Source organism: Motacilla alba, chromosome Z (genome assembly GCF_015832195.1).
Source record: "Motacilla alba alba isolate MOTALB_02 chromosome Z, Motacilla_alba_V1.0_pri, whole genome shotgun sequence".
Taxonomy (NCBI): Eukaryota; Metazoa; Chordata; class Aves; order Passeriformes; family Motacillidae; genus Motacilla; species Motacilla alba.
The window spans coordinates 28,698,562-28,718,492 of NC_052046.1; the positions used below are offsets into that span (position 1 = coordinate 28,698,562).

At 39.2% G+C, this 19,931-nt stretch overlaps 1 protein-coding gene across 3 annotated transcripts in view; it reads left to right on the forward strand.

The window, feature by feature from the left end:
- The window catches only part of FAM172A (family with sequence similarity 172 member A), a 254,744-nt gene that overhangs the window by 33,401 nt on the left and 201,412 nt on the right, over window positions 1-19,931 (forward strand). For all 3 annotated transcript variants that reach the window (XM_038124814.1, XM_038124816.1, XM_038124815.1), the window contains one exon: window positions 18,930-18,995. In XM_038124814.1, the coding sequence (XP_037980742.1) occupies window positions 18,930-18,995 (66 nt within the window). The remainder of the gene's footprint in view (window positions 1-18,929; window positions 18,996-19,931) is intronic.

The following is a 19,931-nucleotide window of genomic DNA, read 5'->3' on the forward strand; positions in this document are numbered from 1 at the left end:
TGATCACAGCTCATGTTTCATAGTTATTGATCACCTGGGAAATAGTGTCCATCGTTAAATCCACCCCATAGTTAAGCCATGAGCCCATCTGTATTGTTACATCTCTTCCCTGCTGGCCTGAGGCATCATGGGCCCACCAACCAGAAATAATTCACCCTTATGCTGCCAGTCCAGATCCACCTGAGACAGTTTAATCTTGGTAGCCCAATCCACCTGTCCATTCTTGAAACACTCTTCAGTAGCCTGACTCCTGCGTGGACGTACTGCATACTTGAAATACTTTTCCAGCCAGCTTCTCTACCTGAGTGGTGATGTCTTGCCACAATTCTTCAGCCCAGATGGGTTTACCTCTATCCTGCCAGTTGGTCTTTTCCCATTGGTCCAACCACCCCTGCAGTGCATTTGCTGCCATCCACAAGTCAGTGCAAAGGTGCAGCACTGGCCATTTCTCTCATTCAGCGACATCTAGAGCCAGCTGGATGGCTTTCAGCTCTGCGACCTGACTTGATGCACCTTGTCCCTCCATAGCTTCTGTGACTCACTATGCAGAACCCTGTACAGCTGCTTTCTGTTTTCAGTGTAGCCCAGCCATACACTAGGAACCATCAGTGAAGAGATCATATTTCTTTTTCATTTTCTGGTAGCTGATTATATGATGGGGCCTCATCAGCATGTGTAACTTCCTCCTCTTCTTCTGATGATAATCCACATTTTTTTGCCTTCAGGCTGAGTCATGATGAATTCCAAGATCCCTGAGCAGCTGGCATTTGCTGTTTAAGCTTTCTGTGTGATCAGGGCTACCCAATTACTCCACATAGTACTGGCGGCATGATGTGTGGCAGGGACTTTCCCTTTGAACATACAGCCCAGCACTGGCAGTCAGGGTGCCAGGAGGAGCTGTGTTTTGGTGCCCATCACTTGGGAAGCAGCTTAAGCCTCTTCATAAGCTGCCAGGATCTTTTTCAGTTGTAATGTAGTGGGCCTCAGATCCTTTGTATCCCCAACTCTAGAACCCCAGGGTTCATCCTTCAGTCTCCTCCGGTACTGTTCCAGAGATTCCAGGAAGGACCATTCTCCCTGACTGTAGTGTAGACCACATTTTTCACATCCTGTTCTGACTGCCTGCAGAGCTACTGCATGAAAAGTCTCCTGTTTGATTTGTTCAAAAGCTTGTCATTCGGGACACCACTTAATATCATCCTTCCTTCAGATCACATGCTAGAGAGGACTCACAATCTGACTGTAATCTGCAATATGCATCCTCCAAAAACCCACAGCATCTAAGAAAGTCTCTGTTTCCTTCTTGATGGTTGGTAGGGACATAGCTGCTTCTTGGTAGACCATGTCCATTGGAATCCAATGGTGTCCATCTTGCCATTTTACTCCCAAAAAAAGGAATTTCCTGGACAGTTCCTTTGACCTTACTTTTCTTCACAGCAAAAGCAGCCTTCAGAAGGATTTGGATTATGTTCTCCCTTTCTCACAAACTTTCTCTATTGTGTTCCCCAGCAGTGTGGTGATGTCATCAATGTACGTGTTCTGGAGCCTCACCCTTTTCCAGTGCAGTCTGGATCAGTCCAAGGCAAATAGTGGGCTCGGGTTTCCACCCCTTGCACATCCAGTTCTGGGTGTACTTTGTGTCCTTCTAGATGGCAGCAAACTGTGGCCTGCACTCATGGCTAAACACATGGAGAAAAACATATTTGCAGTGTCAGTTGTGGCACCACTTTGCTGCCTTGGACTCCAGCTCATACAGAAGTTCCAGCGCACCTTGCACAGCAGTGCTCAGCGATGGTGTGACTTTTTTCAGGCCATGATAATCCACTTGTCAGTCTCCACTGTATTTACACACTGGCCATAGGGGACTACTAAAGGGTGAGTGAGTCTTGCTGGCCACTCCGTGGTTCTCCAGAACCCATCTCATGGCTGGGTTCACAGAGTCCCAGCTGGCATGGTATTATCAATGGTGCACTGCTGTGCTAGTGATTGGTACTCGCTGTTCTTCGACCCACAGCAGTCCCACAGCAGAAGGGTCCTCTGAGACACCAGGCAAGGTATTCAGCTGTTTGACTTCCTCTATCTCCACAGCAGCTCTCCCAGAAGCACACCAATGGCCTTTTGGGGTCCTTGAAATTTACAATCTGCCCTTGAAGGTGAGGAGTAATGCAGGTTCTTGCTAATAGACCCCCTTGGAACAGATTTGAGTGAAATGACATTGTCATCAGTGTTTATAAGTATATATAAGAAAGTTTTATTTTGGAACAGTTTTGTTTTAATGAAAAGCAGATATGTAGCTTGATGCAGTGGTTTTCAGGGTAGTTATGACAAGGGTGAAGGGAAAGAGAAATCTTGACTCTGTTTCAGAAGGCTGGTTTATTATATTATGATATATATTATATTAAAAAAGACCACACTAAAACTATACTAAAAAGAACAGAGAGAAAAGATTCATCAGAAGGTGAGACAGGAATAGAATGGAATGACTAACAAAGTTCTGTGACTCCCAGAGAGTCCGAGAGCTGCTGCCTCCTGGATTGGTCACTAAGTAGAAACATCCCACATCGACCAATCAAGGAAGCACCTGCTGCATTCCACAGCAGCAGATAACAAATTGTTTATACTTGAAGCTGAGGCCCTCTCAGCTTCTCAGGAGAAGAAAATCCTAGCAAAGGGACTTTCATAAAATATCATAACTACAGTAGCTGATTTACTTATTATTGTCTTGGTTTAAGATAATTTGAGAGGGACACTCTAAAATGAGATACCTCCTCTTAATTTTAGCAATAAGGAAACATTAATATGAATAGATGTATGTGAAAAAATATAACATTTTATTGAAGAAATTGAGTAGTGATAGGCAAAAGAAGTAACAGCTGGTTTTAGTTTTGTTTTGTTTTGTTTTTTTAATATAGAATAACAGCAGTAGTATTATGATTTACATGTAAAATGTTCACTATGGAGCTGGACCTGACCCCATGGCAGCCATGGTGCCCTGACCAGAAGAGACCCCTTCTCCCTGCAGGAGAGTCCCCTCCCCATGGCATAGCAATGATGTGAGGTGGTACAGAATAACGTCTGGGTTCCATCCATGCCCCCTCCAGGCTACTGCAAAAACTAACCCTTTCCTTGCCAGACCAGGATACCCATCTACCAATGAATATTGCAGAAGGTTTTTTGCGTTAGCAAAATTTTCCAGTGGAGTCAACCTCACAAAAAACATATATGGTTGCAGTGTTTGGACAAAAATATAAAGGTAGGCAGAAGACAGAGATTAGCCAAGATCTTTAAAATATGGGAAGGTGTGACCTTACTATACAGAGAAGAATCTATGTGGAACAGAGAATCTTGAGTGTACCAGCTGAAGGAAGAGCCTAAATGAGCCTTATCACTGTATGGATAGCAAAGGCAATTATAAATGCAGTACTTTAGAAATCCATGTCCTGTGTGTTATAGGTTTTTTTTCATACTAGTTTGATTATTTTCAATTTTTGCTAGGTAAGTGTGAATTAGAAAAATGGCAAAGATTTTAAATAAATTAGTTAAAACAACTAAAACTGGGGCATGATACTGAATTTCTCTCCAATAGTAGTTCCTAAGCTCTAAGTAATAAGTTTCTAGAAAGTTCCAGTCCTTTTCCTGTTTTTGAATCAATGTTTCTGATAATTGAGAAAGTTAGTGGAGGCTGAAAAAAATTTTAAATTAAATATGCGCACAGTCTTTGTAATTTTATGAAGATGTGAGCTTTTAACAGTTTGTTAATTTTCAGCATTTCTTTTTTTCTGAGTGAAGTAAACGGACAACTAGGATTCAGGACTACTTAACAGTACCTACGGAAATTTAAATATGAATCTTCATTACATGCAGTATATTCATTTGCATATGCTAAATCAGCTTTCAAAATCTGATGTTTGTGAAGACTTTTTAGTGGCATGATTATGTCAGATGTGCTTCAGTGAACTCTTCTAGTTTGCAGGCAGCAATTGGCAGTACGTTGGTTCATCAGAGTAACATGACAGTTCTCGAAAGGTTCAGAGATAGTTTTATAATTATTGTTAGCATGATTTTTGAAAGAAATTATGAGCGTCTCATAAACCCAGATGGGTGTTTGTTACATTGTTGATAAATGTATTTTACATTTATAAATTGATAAACAGTGAAAAGCAGAAAAGATACAGTAAGGCAGATGGTTGTTTATAAAGCACTTGTAAGTTGCTGAATTCAAAGAATGGTACTAATTGTTAAAAAGAAGACAAAAATTGGAATAGGGGGAGTGTTTCAATGAGTTCATCATGAGCTTTTTAAAAATAAAACCTTCAGCAGCTTTAGTTCAATTAGAACCATTCTTGCTATACTGGGTTTACATGCAAAAGTTTAGACTCTCAGTTCATAATAAACTTTTGTACCAGCCATTTTCATGTAGCTGAAATTAAAGCTACAGCTAATCCACCTGTATGTATCCATTTCTTTCTTTTTCTTTTTTGTGGTTTGGAAAAAAACCCCAAAATTTATTGCTCAGCAAAATGAAATTGAATTATCACTGGACTTATTAATTGTTTCCATTTAAAAAGAATGAGCACAGTAGCAAACTCCAAAATCAAGCAGACATTTTACAGCAAGGAAATAAAATGGTAGCTAGATGACTTGTTTTCTGTTCAAGGAGTGGTGAAAAAAAATGTTTTTTGACAACTATCTGGCCAAAATAAATATATATTTAAGTAGTGCTTAGGCAGAACACCAATCAGTGTGTGTGATGAAACAAGTTGGCACACCTTACTCTTGTGAATGTTTAGGTCTTTCCATTAGGACTTTCCATTAGTGATATTAAAAGTTTCCATGAAAGACAAAGTATTTTCCTGCTTTTTCAGCATGAGTTTTTTGAAAAACAGATATGTAGATTTACTGCCTTCATCAAGCATCTCTTCTACAATATGTTTATTTTCAATTGCAGAACTCCAGAAGAGCTTGTTCTCTTTTACAGGATTTTCAGCTTTTGCATGATAAAGACTTCTATGCTTTCTGTATTTTCAACAAGATACCTATACATTTAATTTCTCTGGGGATATTTTTATTAACACCTGGCAGAGCACTGATATTGTCAGTAAAGCTGTATCAGTTGTGTCAGTCTTTAATAGAAATAATTTTTTAAGTTGCAAAGTTATATCATACTGATTAGCTAAAAATATGCAGAGTGCCTTTAAGCAGGATCCTAATCCTAACTGTTACAATAGCTTCAGATCTATCTGCCTTCTCTAGTGGTGGAGCTTCCAGGTGTAAAGGTGATCCTAGATGGAAATTATTCTGGTGAAGTGCAAGAGGTAACCATGGTAGATGGAGCTAGTCTTACAGTATGACTGTGAAGCTGACTTCTAGGGGAGAAAATGTGCTGGTTTTCAAGTTTTGTAAGGTAGTCATATGAAATTATTCACTTAAGTTTTGTGAAGTTTGTATGAAAACTTTAGAAGAAACACCACAAGTCCTCCATAGCTATTACCTAATCCTCTGGGAAGGGTACTGAATGTCAAGACTGTTACAGTCAGAATGTGACATAGACAAAGAGAAGAAAGAACAGGTTTTTTACTCTCTTGCTCCATAGTTAAATCCAAAATAATTAATTGCTTTAGGCAATGCTGGCCACTTTTATGCCACTTCAGGATAATATTTTAACTCTGTGAAAAATTTGAAAGCTCTTCATGCAACTGTCTTCTTTCCATTTTTAGTACCAAACAGCTGTGCTTTCTACATGCTGTCAGGTTTTGACCTTAGCTTTAATTATGGGAAAAGTAGTTTCAAGCTCCTGCTCTGAGTGAAGTAGAAGACCATTTAAGAAGGCCTTACTACTGCATGTCTCAACACTTAGCTTTAAAACTCTACAGGGAGTTTGTAGGTTTGATCAGGACTGGTGTTCTTATGTAGCTTTCAGTATGTTCCTTTAGAATAGTTTCTGACCTGAGGGTAAGCACACAAGAGAAAGCAACTAGGAAAGCAAACCCAGGACTACTTAGCAATCCATGTCTTTACTAGAAAAATGTGTAAAGGTCTGCACACTTCAGGTTCAAAAATACAAATACTTAGGTCTTTAAGAAATCAGAATAAACTCATTCTTCAGTGAGAGTTTGTTTCATTTAAAGTGTATCTGCTTTAAATATCAAAGCCATGCCTTTTTTAGGTTCTCCTCTTGGTATGGGTCCTGCCACCTATTTCCAGATTTCTCTGTTACTCAGTTCAGTGGGACAAACGTGGTTGTGTGTACAGACTAGGGAACAAGAGGCTGAGAAGCAGTGCTGTGGAGAGGAACTTAGGGTTTTTGGTTAGTGCAATGCTGCATATCAGTAAACAATGTGCTCTGGCAGTTGGGGGCATCAGGCCCATCAGTGCCAGGGGATTGTCCTGCTCTGCTTTGCACTGGGAGGGTCTAACCTTGAGTATCGTGTGCACTTTTGGGCACCATAATATCAAAAACACATGAAGCTATTAGCAATCTGAAGGAGGGCCATGAGGATGGTGAAGGATCTGGAGGGGAAGCCTTATGAGAAGTGGCTAAGATCACCTGGTTTGTTTGGCCTGGAGGAGACTGAGGGAAGACCTTGTCATGTCCTCAACATCCTCACAGGGGGAAGCAGAGGGGCAAGAACTGACCTCTTTATTCTTGTGTACCAGTGACAGGACAAAGGTAACAACATGAAGCTGAGTTTAGGAAGGTTCAGGTTAAAGATAAGGAAAAATTTCTTCACCCAGAGGTTGTTGGACACAAACTGGTTCCCAGGGAAGTGGTCACAGCACCTAGGCTGTACTAAATCAAGAAGCATTTGGACAACACTCGGGGACGTGGTGTGAATCTTTGGACTGTCCAGTGCAGGAACAGGATCTGGACTTGATAATCCTCATGAATCCCTTCTAACTCAGCTTATTCTGTAATTCTATGAAAGTTTCAGTTTCAAAGTGCATATTGCCTTCCACCAACTGATTTTTCAAGACGTGTCATGATGCACTTGAAAAGGTATTACCTGATAGTACGTGTACCATTACTCAATTCTACTGTGTTTTGCAAAATGCACCTTTAGAGGGTTGTGTGCCTTGAAATCAGTTTACAGTAGTAGAAAAGGAAACAGCTTGTTTGATAACATGAGCTTATACTCACAGTTGTCAGCCAGAAACAGAGCTCTTGTTTGTCCTGCATTTCAATCTACTGTTAAGTTTACAGTGTCACATCTCTTTTTTTGGGAATGTCAGAGATCACTGGATGCTACTTTGCTAGGACTACATAAGAATTAAACATGAAGTAAAAGGTCTGATGAATTCTTACAGATATCAGCATAGTTCAGTGCTCTTGGTTGCAGTGGGCTAGTATGCAAAAAGTACTTCCAGATGTAGGTAAAGAAAATAAAATAATTTTCATGGCAGGTAAGTTGAATTCACCTTCTGGAAGTTGCCAAGTTGCATACTGAGTTGCAAGTATATCGTTTCAGGTTTTATCAGTTCTCCATCAGTAAGCTAAAACTGCAAATTAATAAAGCATGTAATTAATATTTCTTTCTGGAGTAAATCTTCCTTTATACACATACTGTATGACTGGGAAATTTCAAAGTAAATCTGTAAGATAATGTTAAGTTATCTTTCTGTAAGACAAATCTGATGTCAGTTCACAGTCGGCCTAAGAATTAAAATATATTTTTTATTTTCTTCAGCTGTCTTTTGGAAAGTTATACTCTTCGGTGAAATGCTCAATATATTCTTCTAGTTTCAGTTGCTGGGCTTACCTTTCCATCTTCACAGGAAACCAATGGAGGATATTGTTAGATAGCCTAGAAAGTGGAATTTATTTGGTTGCAATATTAAATGAACTGCTAGTAATTTTTGACATAAAAATAGCCTGTAATCCTAGAGATAATATAGGCAAAATGAACACAAGTTAAATAAATCATAAGGTGACTAGGAGTGGAAAGTGAAGGTTGATGCACATTATTAGTGCCATTTAATATTTTGTTGGATAGGCTGCTTTCAGTAACAGAAAACATCCTTGGATCATAGCAACATATTTTCGGGATGCCTTGCAATATTCAGGAGTGCAGATGCTTTTGATCCTGCATTACAAGTCATAATTTTAAGAATACTGTGTTGTTAAAATAAGGCCCATTATCCCGCAGCAGTAATAGCAGAAGAAGCCATAATACTCACTTCTCTACCTGGCAAAACCAGGATTGTTTGGCTGACTAATAAAAGGAGCATTAAGTCGAGCAAGGGACGATCTCCAGGCAATTTGCAGGCAATTTAGAAGAATCTTTAGGGACAAATGGGCGAAGCACGTCAGTGAGTGCGTGACACAGCAGTTCCTGGGCAGTTGCGTTGAGCACGGGTAGCACAGAGGGTGCAGACAGGCTCTGGGTCTTTTGGTTGGTTGTGGGATGCTTTTTTTTCTTTTTTTCCAGGCAGTGGTTTACAAATGATCAAAAGCCTGCTGCTGCTGCCAGGAAAACTGTGCTAAGGCCAAACAGAACCCGCCAGGAAGGACACAGCTGTCCAGATCCCTGGCTGTAGGGAGCCTGGGGGCAGTACCAGAGGACAGTGCAAAAGGCACCTGTGCGTGGTGTGAGCTGGTGAATGATCTGCTCTGTCTGGTAGCAGGGCTTAAGCAAGAGGTGGGAAGCCTAAGGATTATTGGGGAGAGCAAAAGAGAAATAGACTGCTGGAGTTGCAGCCTTGCAACCCTAAGAGAAGCTTAGCAGGAGTCAGAGGAGCCCTGTCCCTCTTACCATCAGGCAGAAAGAGGACACCTAGCAGACGGGGGCAATGGAAATGGGTACCTACTCAGAGAGTTAGCAAAACTCCCTCCTGATCCCCATCATTTTCCCAGGTGCCCTTACAGAATAGGTACAAGGCCCCGGGTCCAGAGAACCAGGCAGGTGATGGTAAACAAAAAAATCTGTCTGGAGAGTCTCCCAGGTGCACTTTGTCTGTGAGATGGATCTCAACCTCAGGAAATTAAGAATAAAAGAAGGGTAGCTGTAGTAAGTTCACCTTCTGAAGGGAACTGAGGGCCCTGTATGTCACCCTGACCCATTCCACAGGGAAGTCTGCTGCTTGCCTGGGGCCCAGGTACGGGATATCAGCAGGAGATTCCCTGAACTAATTCACCCCTCTGATTATTACCCACTGCTGCTTGTCCAGCTTGGCATTCATGAGGCTGTGACAGGAAGGGTACCAGGTCATTTGAAAGGACATCAGGGCTCTGGATTGATTGGTTGGTGGGGCAGGAACATAGATGTGGTTCTGCTCAGTCCTTCAGGAGCAGGGATGAATAATAAAAGGAATAGGAAAACCCACGTTATCACTGAATGGTTTAAGGGCTGGTGCCATCAAAGGAATTTTGGGTTTTCTGCCATGGGCAATTTTTACAGCACCAGGCTTGCTTGAGTCAGATGGGCTCCATCTGTCCAACAAGGGCAAAAGGATTCTATGAGATTCTATGAGCCCATGAGTTGGCAGGGCTGATTGAGAACACTTTAAACTAGGTTTGAAGGGGGAAGGGGATATAACCAGGCACTCCAGAGGTAAGCCCAAGGGTGGTAAGCCAGAGTCAGGGATGAAATCAGCAGCACAGCTGAAGTGCATGTACACTGATGCATGCAGTGTGGGTAACAAACAAGGGGCTGGAAGCCATGGTACAGCAGGAAAGCAATGACATAGTCACCATCACAGAAATGTGGTGGGATGACTTGCAGGACTGGAGCACTGCAATGGACAGCTACAACCTCTTCACACGAGACAGGAGAGAGAGAGAAGAGATGGAGGGATGGCTCTGTATGTTAAGGAGACTCTGGATACCATGGAAGTTGAGATTAATGACAGTAAGATCAATTGCCATGGGTAAGAATCAGAGAAAGGCCAACAAAGCTGACATCCTGGGGGGAGTCTCCTACAGACCACCCAACCAGGATGAAGAGATGGATGAATTATTGTATAAGCACCTGGAGGATGTTTCAAGATTGCCAGCTGTAAGAGCCTGAATGAGAGATGTGGGACTCCAGGCGGCTCTTCAAGATGCAGTTTATTCCATGCAAGACGTTATAGCAGTCCAGGGTTGTGGGCCACAGAGCCTGTGCCTACAGCTGTCAGCTCCAGCTGCAGGCAGGCCTGGAGACCATTTGGCATTGGTTACAATACATTATATACTTTTCTTTGCTGAGCATCTTAACACAGTAGAACCAATCTATACTTTAACTTTTATCTATAGCCTATCACAACTACTATAATTACCATATTCATGTTACTATTCTCCAATCACTGAAAGTTAGCACATACAGATTAAGCTATAAGTTTCCTTGCAGTGGAAAATTCTAAGACCTTTTTTCTGCTTATGACATTTGCAACATTTGCTGGCTTGTTTGCCTGTGCCGTCTTTCTGCTTGGTAAAAACATCTTCTTGTTTGAGGTGGGTTTATCCTTTGCTCCAAGTCATAAAAACCCCTTCTAACTAACATACCCTTTGCCTCCTTGGTTATCCAGTAAAACTGGCTCAGCAATTCTTTTCTTCTATACCAAAACTTGCTTCCATCTCTATTCCTTCTTCAGAATCTACATTCAAAAATCTTTCTGCTAAGCATACATATCTGTGAGACTTTCTTGTCAAACTTTCATCCTTCCCAACAGCCAGCCCTTCTTCTTGTAGGAGATTTAACTTGCCAGGTATCTGCTGGTAACTCAACACAGTGGGAAGGAGGCAGTCTAGGGGTTCTTGGAGTGTATAGAGAAGAGTTTCTTGTCACAGATGGTGAGCGAGCCTGCCAGGGGCGGGGCTCTGCTAGACCTGCTGATTGCAAACAGAGAGGAGCTGGTGGGAGACATGGTGGTCATCTTGAGCACAGCAACCACAAAATTATAAAGTTTTCAATTCTTGGTGAAATAAAGGAGAGGCCTCAACAAAATTTCTGTCCTGTATTTCCAGAGGATGGACTTTGTCCTATTTATTTATGGGATTTATCCTATTTATGGGATTGACTCTATAAGTTCCCTGAGAAGCAGCCCTTAAAAACAAAGTGGTCCAGGAAGGTGGACATACTTCAAGAAATAAATTTTGCCCGTACAGGAGCAGGCCATCCCTATGTGCTGAAAGAGAAGCCAGTGGGGAAGAAGAGTGGTTCTGGCTGAGCAGGGAGTATTCACAGGAACTCAGGGGGGAAAAGAGAGGGTTGAAAAAGGAGTGCACAGCTCAGGAGGTATTCAAGGATGTTGTTAGGTCATGCAAAAAGAAAATTAGAGAGGCAGAATCTCCATTAGAAGTTAATCTGGCTGCTTCTGTAAAGAATAATAACAAATGTTTTATAAATATTTTAATAAAAAAAGGACGAAGGAAAAAACTCCATTCTTTACTGAATGCTAGGCGGTGAAAATAGTCACCAAAGATGAGGAAAAGGCTGGTGTATTTCACCCCTTAGTTTCAGTGTTCAACAGTGAAACTGATTATCCTCAGGGCAGCCGACCTCCTGAGCTAGTAGACAGGGACAGGGAGCAGAGTAGAAGCGCTGTAATCCAGGAGGAGGTAGGTAGTGACCAGCTGTGCTACACAGATGTTCACAAATCTGTGGGAGCATGTGGATGTCTAAAGGTTTTTAGCATCAGCAGAAGTCCTATGAGGAGCTTCTGAAGGAGCTGGGGTTGTTTAGGCTGGAGAAAAGGGATCCTTTTCAGTTAAATGTAAGTAAATCCTGTTTATTTTGACCCACTAGTATTCTGGAGCACAGAGGCAAAATGGTGAAGACATCTTGATATGAAAAGAAGGTGTTATTTAGAGTTCTGCTCTGGATTTACATGAAATTAATCCTTTAGTCCATCTGTGAATATTTATCAGGCCATTTCTGCTGAGCAATGAAAGGTGGCAGAATTAGATGATGTGTGACACATCACTGGTTTTTTAATCTGTGACTACAAAAGCTGGTGTGCTTTAACTATGTTAATCTGATATGTCAGTTGGTTTTGGCATGGATTTTTAATCTTTTGAAACTGTAGCACTGCCTCACCACCTTAACAACATTTTTTTTCCATAACAGTTGTAATAATCAGAACTGCTCTTTTTCCTCTTTTCATAACTCATCTCTACCATGAAATTTAGAGATAAGATAGTTGTAGCTATATAGATAGGATTGGAATATTGAATTATATTCATAATCTTCATTTAAATTTGTTCCACTGTTAACCTTTTGAGCTTTTTTTTAGTTTCCTGTTTTCTTTTGCAATCTTTTAATCATTATGTTTCTTGTCTCACCTTGGGTTAGGGGTCTTGCTTTCTGACAATGTTTAATTGCTTGCAGTGCAAGTGCTTGATTGAATCATCTGCTTATATTGATACATATATATTCATATGTATGTATATTTTTTAAAAAACTGAGAATTTCCATAAGATGGACTTAGTAATTAAGCTATTTCTAAAGTCAAGTAATTGTCTAGTGGTTTCTAAAATTAGAGATGCTTCTCTTAAAAAGGAAAAAAAAAAAAAGGAAAACAAAAAATAAACCAACAGATGTCAGCAAAGACCATGTAACGAAACATTGGGTCAAATCAGATCAAGAGTATGTGCTGCACTCATGCCAAATCCCTGTTGTCTTTCATTTAATTCTCTCAAAACAGATCTTGAGATCTTAGTTGTGATCAGTCAGCTCAAGATACAGAATATCACAACCATGTATAAAGGTTGAATTGAATGGCTTTCAGTAGAAAACACAAGAAACCACATAGAGATAATGTCAGTTCCATCTTAATGAATTGTTCTCCCATACTATAATCCAAGTGAGATCTTTGTGGATTTTTAAAATGCCATTGATTTTGTTTCTCTCTCTTTAACTTTTTTTTCCCCTGTTTTTAGCCGGCAATGAACTGGGGTTTTAGAAAGCCCATTCAGCTTTTAGAGTCTTTTGTTCTAGAATGATGATGGTGAGGGGTGTTTTTTTTTGGTTTTTTTTTTTGTTTGTTTGTTTGTCCCAGTTCTTAGGTAAGTCTATCAAAGAGCAGTATGTCAAAAAATTCATTGCATCTCTCATTAGTACGTATTGGCAGGTTTGTCACCTCAGGGTCAAAATAAAGCTCATTCAACCAAGGCTATGGCAGCCACAGCAGCAAGCCTCAGGTCACTACCACCACTTGAGATTTGCTGTAGGGCAGTCAGTTGGAGTTCATTTTGCATTTGTTTCACTGAACATTATTGCTTTTACACTGTGAAGAGGGAAACATTGTGGGTAGACCTCTGTATGTTATAGGGGTTGTTTCCCTCTTGTGCTTATTTTCTCTTCTTGCATTGGAGTGCCTATTACCAATGAGCAGCCAAATTTTATAAAATAACAAAATCTATTACATGTCATGACATTGCTTCTATACATTGTTTTATACTTGTTTGTTTTTAAGATAAGTTGCAAATCCTCCAGCGTGTATACTTTGCTGTGAAGTTATTAGAAAATGCAAATAGTGCTGAGGAGTCTAATTTCTTATGTTGAATATAAATTTTTTGAAAATAGTATCCTTTTTATGCCTGTGGAAGGTCCATTTTTGAGAAACTTAGATTCAGAAGATTGTAATGTGTTATGTCAGGTGTAAATTACTTAAAATAATTTCAGAGGTCTGAGGAGGTGATGGTGAATCACTCAGTGTCCTCTAGGAAATTCAGTCAAAGACACAACTTCACAAAAAAAGAGTAAGCAAGGCTGATATTTGTACATCTGTACATGGATTTCTCAGGAGAACTGCTGATATTCAGCTGTTACACATTTTAAGTGTAGTCTGTTCACAAGATGAGAGTTGATAAATAAACCTAAGGTCACATTAGTTTTGCATCTCTAAAGAAAGGAGAATGAACCCTTGCATTTTTCTTCACTTCAAGTATAGGAAGTTATGACTGAGTGACATACTGTAGAGGTTCGAGATGGTCAGTCTTCAGTGATTTCTAAACTAAAAATACCACTAAGAATTTTTATTCTAATTTTTCCCCCTTTTTTTTTTCTGCAATGTGTGTTCATTCAGGAGATTAAACTGAGGTTAAAATACAGTTGACTCAGAATGTTATTGGAGGAATAGTAAACTACTAATGACACTAATAATGTACTAACCCCTTTTATGACATGACTTAGGAAAATCCAAGAAGTCAATCAAGAAGGAAAATGCCAATGCAGCTGTGTTTTATTAGCTAGAGTCTGCTTGATTTTAAGTGTACTAGCTCTATTATTCTGAGAAATCTAACCACTCATAAAAACATGCAACTAAAATTATTGTCACTTGATTCTCTTACTCTCTTCATCTGATTTGCTTTGAGAACTCTCTTTAAAAATTATTGAAAAGTGATCTGACAGAGTGTTTAATGAGTGTTTTTTCACAAGCTGGCATCTTTGGAGGCAGAAGCCCCTATCCATTGAGTAAATGTGTTGTCCAAGTCATTAATTTCTTTGTGATTAAAATAGCCTGTTTTCTGGATCCATATGAAGGCTCACTGGTCATGACTAGGGTCTTTTTAGGTCTATTCCCCAATTATCCATAAGGCTATTTGACTTTGCAGATTACGTGTTTGAGACCACTAGCACTTCGAAAAGGTACTTCTGGAGGGATTCTTTGTTATATCCAACATAAATCATGACTGACTTATTTTAAGCTCCTCAGAAAGGCATTTGTGAGCACTGAAGGTTGGTTCCACTCCTGAACCATATGCATTAAGGCTCTCAACCTTGTTCACCATAGATGAAGGAAAACGACAACAAAGATATAGCAGAGATTAGATACTTGTGCTTTTAATATGCTGAGGACAATCTACTTGGTTTTAGCGCTCAGGATGTGTTCTACTCAGCTGCAATCCCTGCTCTCATCAGTTTGCCTTCATTATGGGAATTTTTTAGTGCAACAGAGTTCCAATAGCTGTGATTTCATTTAGGGCAGAAGTTTCTCAGGCTTAGGGAAAGCAGAACGCAGGCTCCTCTGCTCAATGAGAGTAATTTAAAATGCAAGGAATGTAGTTTCCTTCCAGAGAATACCACTTTGTTCTGGGAAGAAAATTTCCTCTATCACGCAGTTGAGTGCAACCTTTTTTGGACAGTTGAAGTGTTAGGTTTTCCATGGCTGGACAGGATTTCTCCCTTGCTATCAGAATAGGTCATGAGAGGTATGGAATTTTTTGGTATTTGTGTTTCGGGGTTTTTTTTTTCCTTCCTCCAGTTCACTCAACAGTCAGTAAGAACACCTTGATAGTTTTATTTTCAGATATTTGTCTTATTTGGGTTGTATTTTCCTGATAGACAGCCCTTGGATGTGAATGAAGTACTCTAATGTGTATTAGAGTAGAAATATTCTAATATGAGGTGGAAGCTTTCAGCAGCTCATACAAGAAATATAGAACTGCCAGTTTCTTCTCCATTTATCAGGCAATTAGTTTCATACACTGTGGGTAGATCTTACTATTGGTTCTTTTTTCTTTTCAGTCTTGGACACAGTGATGCCTGCTCTCCAGCCACCTTATTACCTTGAATTCCAGTGCAGTATACTGCTTACAGCTTTGGCACACCTAACCAGTTTCAAGAGCCTTAGAAAAAGTACAGCTAGCCCAGGTTAGCATTACTAGCATGAATAGGATTCTCTAGAAAGTGTTGCAGTTTGTATTGAGAATGTCTGGATCTGAACAATTTGTTGCTTGATAGTTCAGATGATTTATTGATGCAGGACTGAGTTGATCAGCCTCTGTCACTATATACCTGCAGTGATGAGCAGCTGTGTGACTGAGTGATAATTAGTCCAGGAGAGTTCATAGAGTGTAACCAGAACCACCTACTCATGCAAGAAGTCAAAAAACACTTCTCAACATTCTACAGTAGTTTCTACAGTAGTTTTCAGATGGTAAGTGTAGAACACCAGCATGCACAAGATAATATTGTGACTTAAAGAGGTTGTGGCTATTTAAATTGTATGTAGATTTGAAATATTTAGTCTAACTAGTTCTGTATTAAAAATATTGTACAGTTTGCTTTTCTTTTTGCCTCCTGTAGGAAAGATATTTTAATTTTTTTTTTTTAATCAGAAGAAGTTGTTGTTAAAATCAGAAGAAGTTGTTAAAAGCATAAAAATCCAAAGATAGTGTTGGATGTATAACATTTTCAGTACTTGAAGCCATATTCCTAGATAGGACAGAATTTCACTAGATTTTCCTAGGCAGGACCGAATTTTGTCAAGTTTTCCAGACACATCTATGGTAGAATGTAGGAAGGCTGGCCATTAGTCATGTTTTCAAATCTTGAAAGTTTTGGATTTAGATGGCACTTCAAGAATTTTTGTATATCTGTTTCTGTCATTTAAGACTGAGAGTGTAACAGCCATTGCTAGGATATCCCTAAACATGTTGATCTACTGCAAAAAAGCCTTCAACCCCTTCTGTAGCTACATACATACACACAGACACACACATATATCATATATTCACATATATTCACATATACATACATCCATATATATATATATGTAGACTGGGGCAGTATTAGGGATTGTTTTGTTTGAGGGTTTTTTTTAATGGCATTTTTTCCTGAAATCTCCCTGGGCAGTGCAGGCCATCCAGGTGCTGAGCTGTCTGAAGATGATAATCTCAGGCTTTGCATGTGAGCCTCCTCCTCCTGTATCTTTCTTTATGTTTGCTTTTATTGAAAGAATTCAGTAGGTTAAGTCTTTGGCACACCAGAGTGTTCTGATTGAACACTCCAATTTTTAAGGCTGTATTGCTCTTTATTGTATTAGAGTAGTGCATAAAGAGTCAGTTAGAATGACAGCCCCATTGAGATGGGCTGTGGAAAAAATGAGTAAAGGTTTATTTCTGCTCTGAAGACACACAGTCTAAATAAATGAGAAAGAATAGAAGAAATAGATGCAACCAGATGTAAAAAGGGTAGACTTTCGCAAGTGGTATCTAAAGTACATTTTCTGCATAGCAGTTTTTCTCTTCCAAGTTTTCTTTTAGTGATTTTAACAGTGAGTAGATGCCTGAATTTAGAGTTAAAACAAAATTTCTATGTTGTAGTCAGTTTTATCATTATACTCACTTTAGTGTTGGTACAACATTAGCATTTGAGACTGCAGGAATTTAAGTGCTTTACTTTTTGGTGTTACACTGCAGTTGATTTCGGTGAACCATACAAAGTCTGCCCCTGAAGGTAAAATTACACTGTATGCACGTTCCAAGCATACTGCTTTGGGGATAAACATGTCTTAAATCAACTAATCGCTCGCAGCTGAATTCCTTCTCCAAATGCAGTTTCTGTGTAGATAATAATGTTCAGAAGGACTGATAATCTGTAAACCATAAAGTTTTTTGAACATAATTCTATCAATAAATGTATTTGAGGAGGATCAGAAAGAATTCTTATAATCCTAATAAAGATTCGGGGTTTTAGAAAAAGAAAAGGAGGATCATCATATACCAACATTTTTAATTAGCTTTCATCAGCACTTCCAGTTTGTTCATATGTGTTCCAAATATTTGCATATTTTGTTTCCCCACATTTACATAATAAAAACTTTTGGACTTCATTGAAACTTCCTTTTGTAATTGTGCATTTGGAAAATTAAATTTGAAGTTTATGACACCCTGGCTCCTTCTTTCTTGGATGAAAGTGTGTAGTTAAGATGCCATCACTTAAGACCTTTGTTACAGCGATATTTCTATTGGGGCTTAATGTACTGTGGGTTCAGATGGATGTAATTATGGCCCTGAGGTATTAATCTAAAGAATACTGTCGGGGTTTGTACCCAGATATTCTTGGATTAATATTGTGAGACATAGATCTTATCCTGCCTGGAATTTAAATACCATTCCATGAGCTTTAAAGAGAAGGCAAACACCATTTCAGCCTATTAAAATGACCCATTTATTTTACCTCTGTAATTTGCCTTTTTTTTTCAAACTCTAATAGCCATATAAATCCAGGCAGTAACGTCCACACCATTTTTACAGCCTTAAATGGATGAAGTGCCTGTTTGTTCCTCAGTTTAATCCCCAAATTAATTACAGTTAGAAAGTACTTATTCTGCATCTCCATTTTTCTTAGAATATGTAAGGGCAGAAAAAAAGTGTCCCTAGATAGGAGGCAAGAATGTGAAATGTGAATGACTTTGTTACATTTAAGAACAACCTTGTCACAACAAGGTTGATTTTTGTGCGGCTTGTGGGTTTTGTAATTTTTTTTGTTTTCTGGTGGGTTTGCGTTTGTTTTAGTCTTGTGGTTCTTTGTGCGTTTTTGTGGGCTTTTTATGGTGTTTTGTTTGGTTGTTGTTTTTTTTCTTTCTTCATTTTGTTGCTTTCTGAAATGATACCTTTTGTTTCAGGATTGAAATTTCAATTTTATTCCTATATGGAGAAAACAGACATAAACTCCCCCATAATGGGCAATCTGTATGGGGTTTTCTTCTGTTTAGCAATCTTTGACCCATACTCCCCTGTACAGTAAGTAGAAATGGCAAAGTAACTTAGCTGAGGCTGGCTACAAATCTGCTCTCCGTGTAAATCATGAAGTGAACCTAGAGGGGAGGGAATCCAGAAATCTGCTAGAAGACAAAATGCTTTAAAAGTATTTCTTTACAAAGAGAGCCTTTCTTCTATACCCTGAGTATATATTAATTGGTGATAAACCTTAGTTTTGAGGTTGTTTTTCACCTAATCATGCACACAGTAGTGCATGATGGATTCACAGGTCAGTTACCCTGCCATTGTACTGGCAAGAAGTCTTTTCTGTGAAACAGAGAGAATTTTATGTCTAAAGCTCCAAGTTCTATAGTTATACAATAGATGATTCAGGAAGGTGGCAAAACATATACAATTACTTTGAAGTTGAACCAATTAGCCTTTAAGTTGTCTGCCTGCATATGTCATTATTGAACGTGTGTTAGTATCTGGTGGCATTTCTATTTTTTTACTTCTCTTTCAGATCATTACTAAATACATTTATGAACTACTGCAGAATGAATGCCACTTGAAGAAAGTAACTCTTCCAGTAAGTATGATTTATTTTTCCAGGGGCATTGTTTTTTGAACCCATCATAGCCTGTGATCCCATATTCATATTAAGACAAGGTGTGCCAGGGCTCTCTTCAGGGCATTGTTCCAGGACACTGCCTTTGCATTTTGTGTGTGTGTACATCTGGAGATGTGGTTCCACCTCACTTCTCATGTGTTTGATTCCTCCAACTGAGCCTTCCTTACCTTACAAGATACCAGAATTTTCAAAATGTAGTGCTTTTAATAGGAGCGCCATAAGCTTTCTGGAAAGTATTTGTGGATGTTTTGAGATGTCTACATCTGGGTGTAGAGAACAGAAATGTCTTTGCAGGCAGTGGATTACACTCACATTCAGTGTCAGTAAAATACTCCAAGTAATTTTTTAAAAAATGCTTTTTCAGTAATTTGTAATATGTATGTAATATAAAGTGCTTTTGTTGCTTAGTGAAAATATTTAATCAACCCTTGGAAAAGATTAAGTGCTCCCCCACATATCAGAGTGTTTATAAATACATGTGATGTGATATGAACATGTTCAGGTATTTTTATATTCTCTATTGGAGAGCACAGGGGAGACTGGAGTGTGACAGCACTATGTAGAATTTCCATCATTAGGAAGGATTATTCCTGTGCTTTTTAAAATCTTTTGAATTGCTGTCGTTCTCAGAGGAACTGTCATATTCAGTCAAGGAGAACCTGTTTAGGCTAAGGAAGGAAAAGGTCTTTTGCCTTAACAGTTCTGTAACATTCACTATTCCCATTTCCATTCCCTGGATGTTGCTTAGGAAATGTTTTGATGACCTGACCAAACTACTTATCGTTTCCTGGAAGGGCTGTTTCAGTGTTACATGGTCATGGCAGAAGGAGCTGAGCTACGAGGTTCACAGAGAAATGGAAGGGCAGTACTCCCAGCTTGGTGCTTGCACCAATG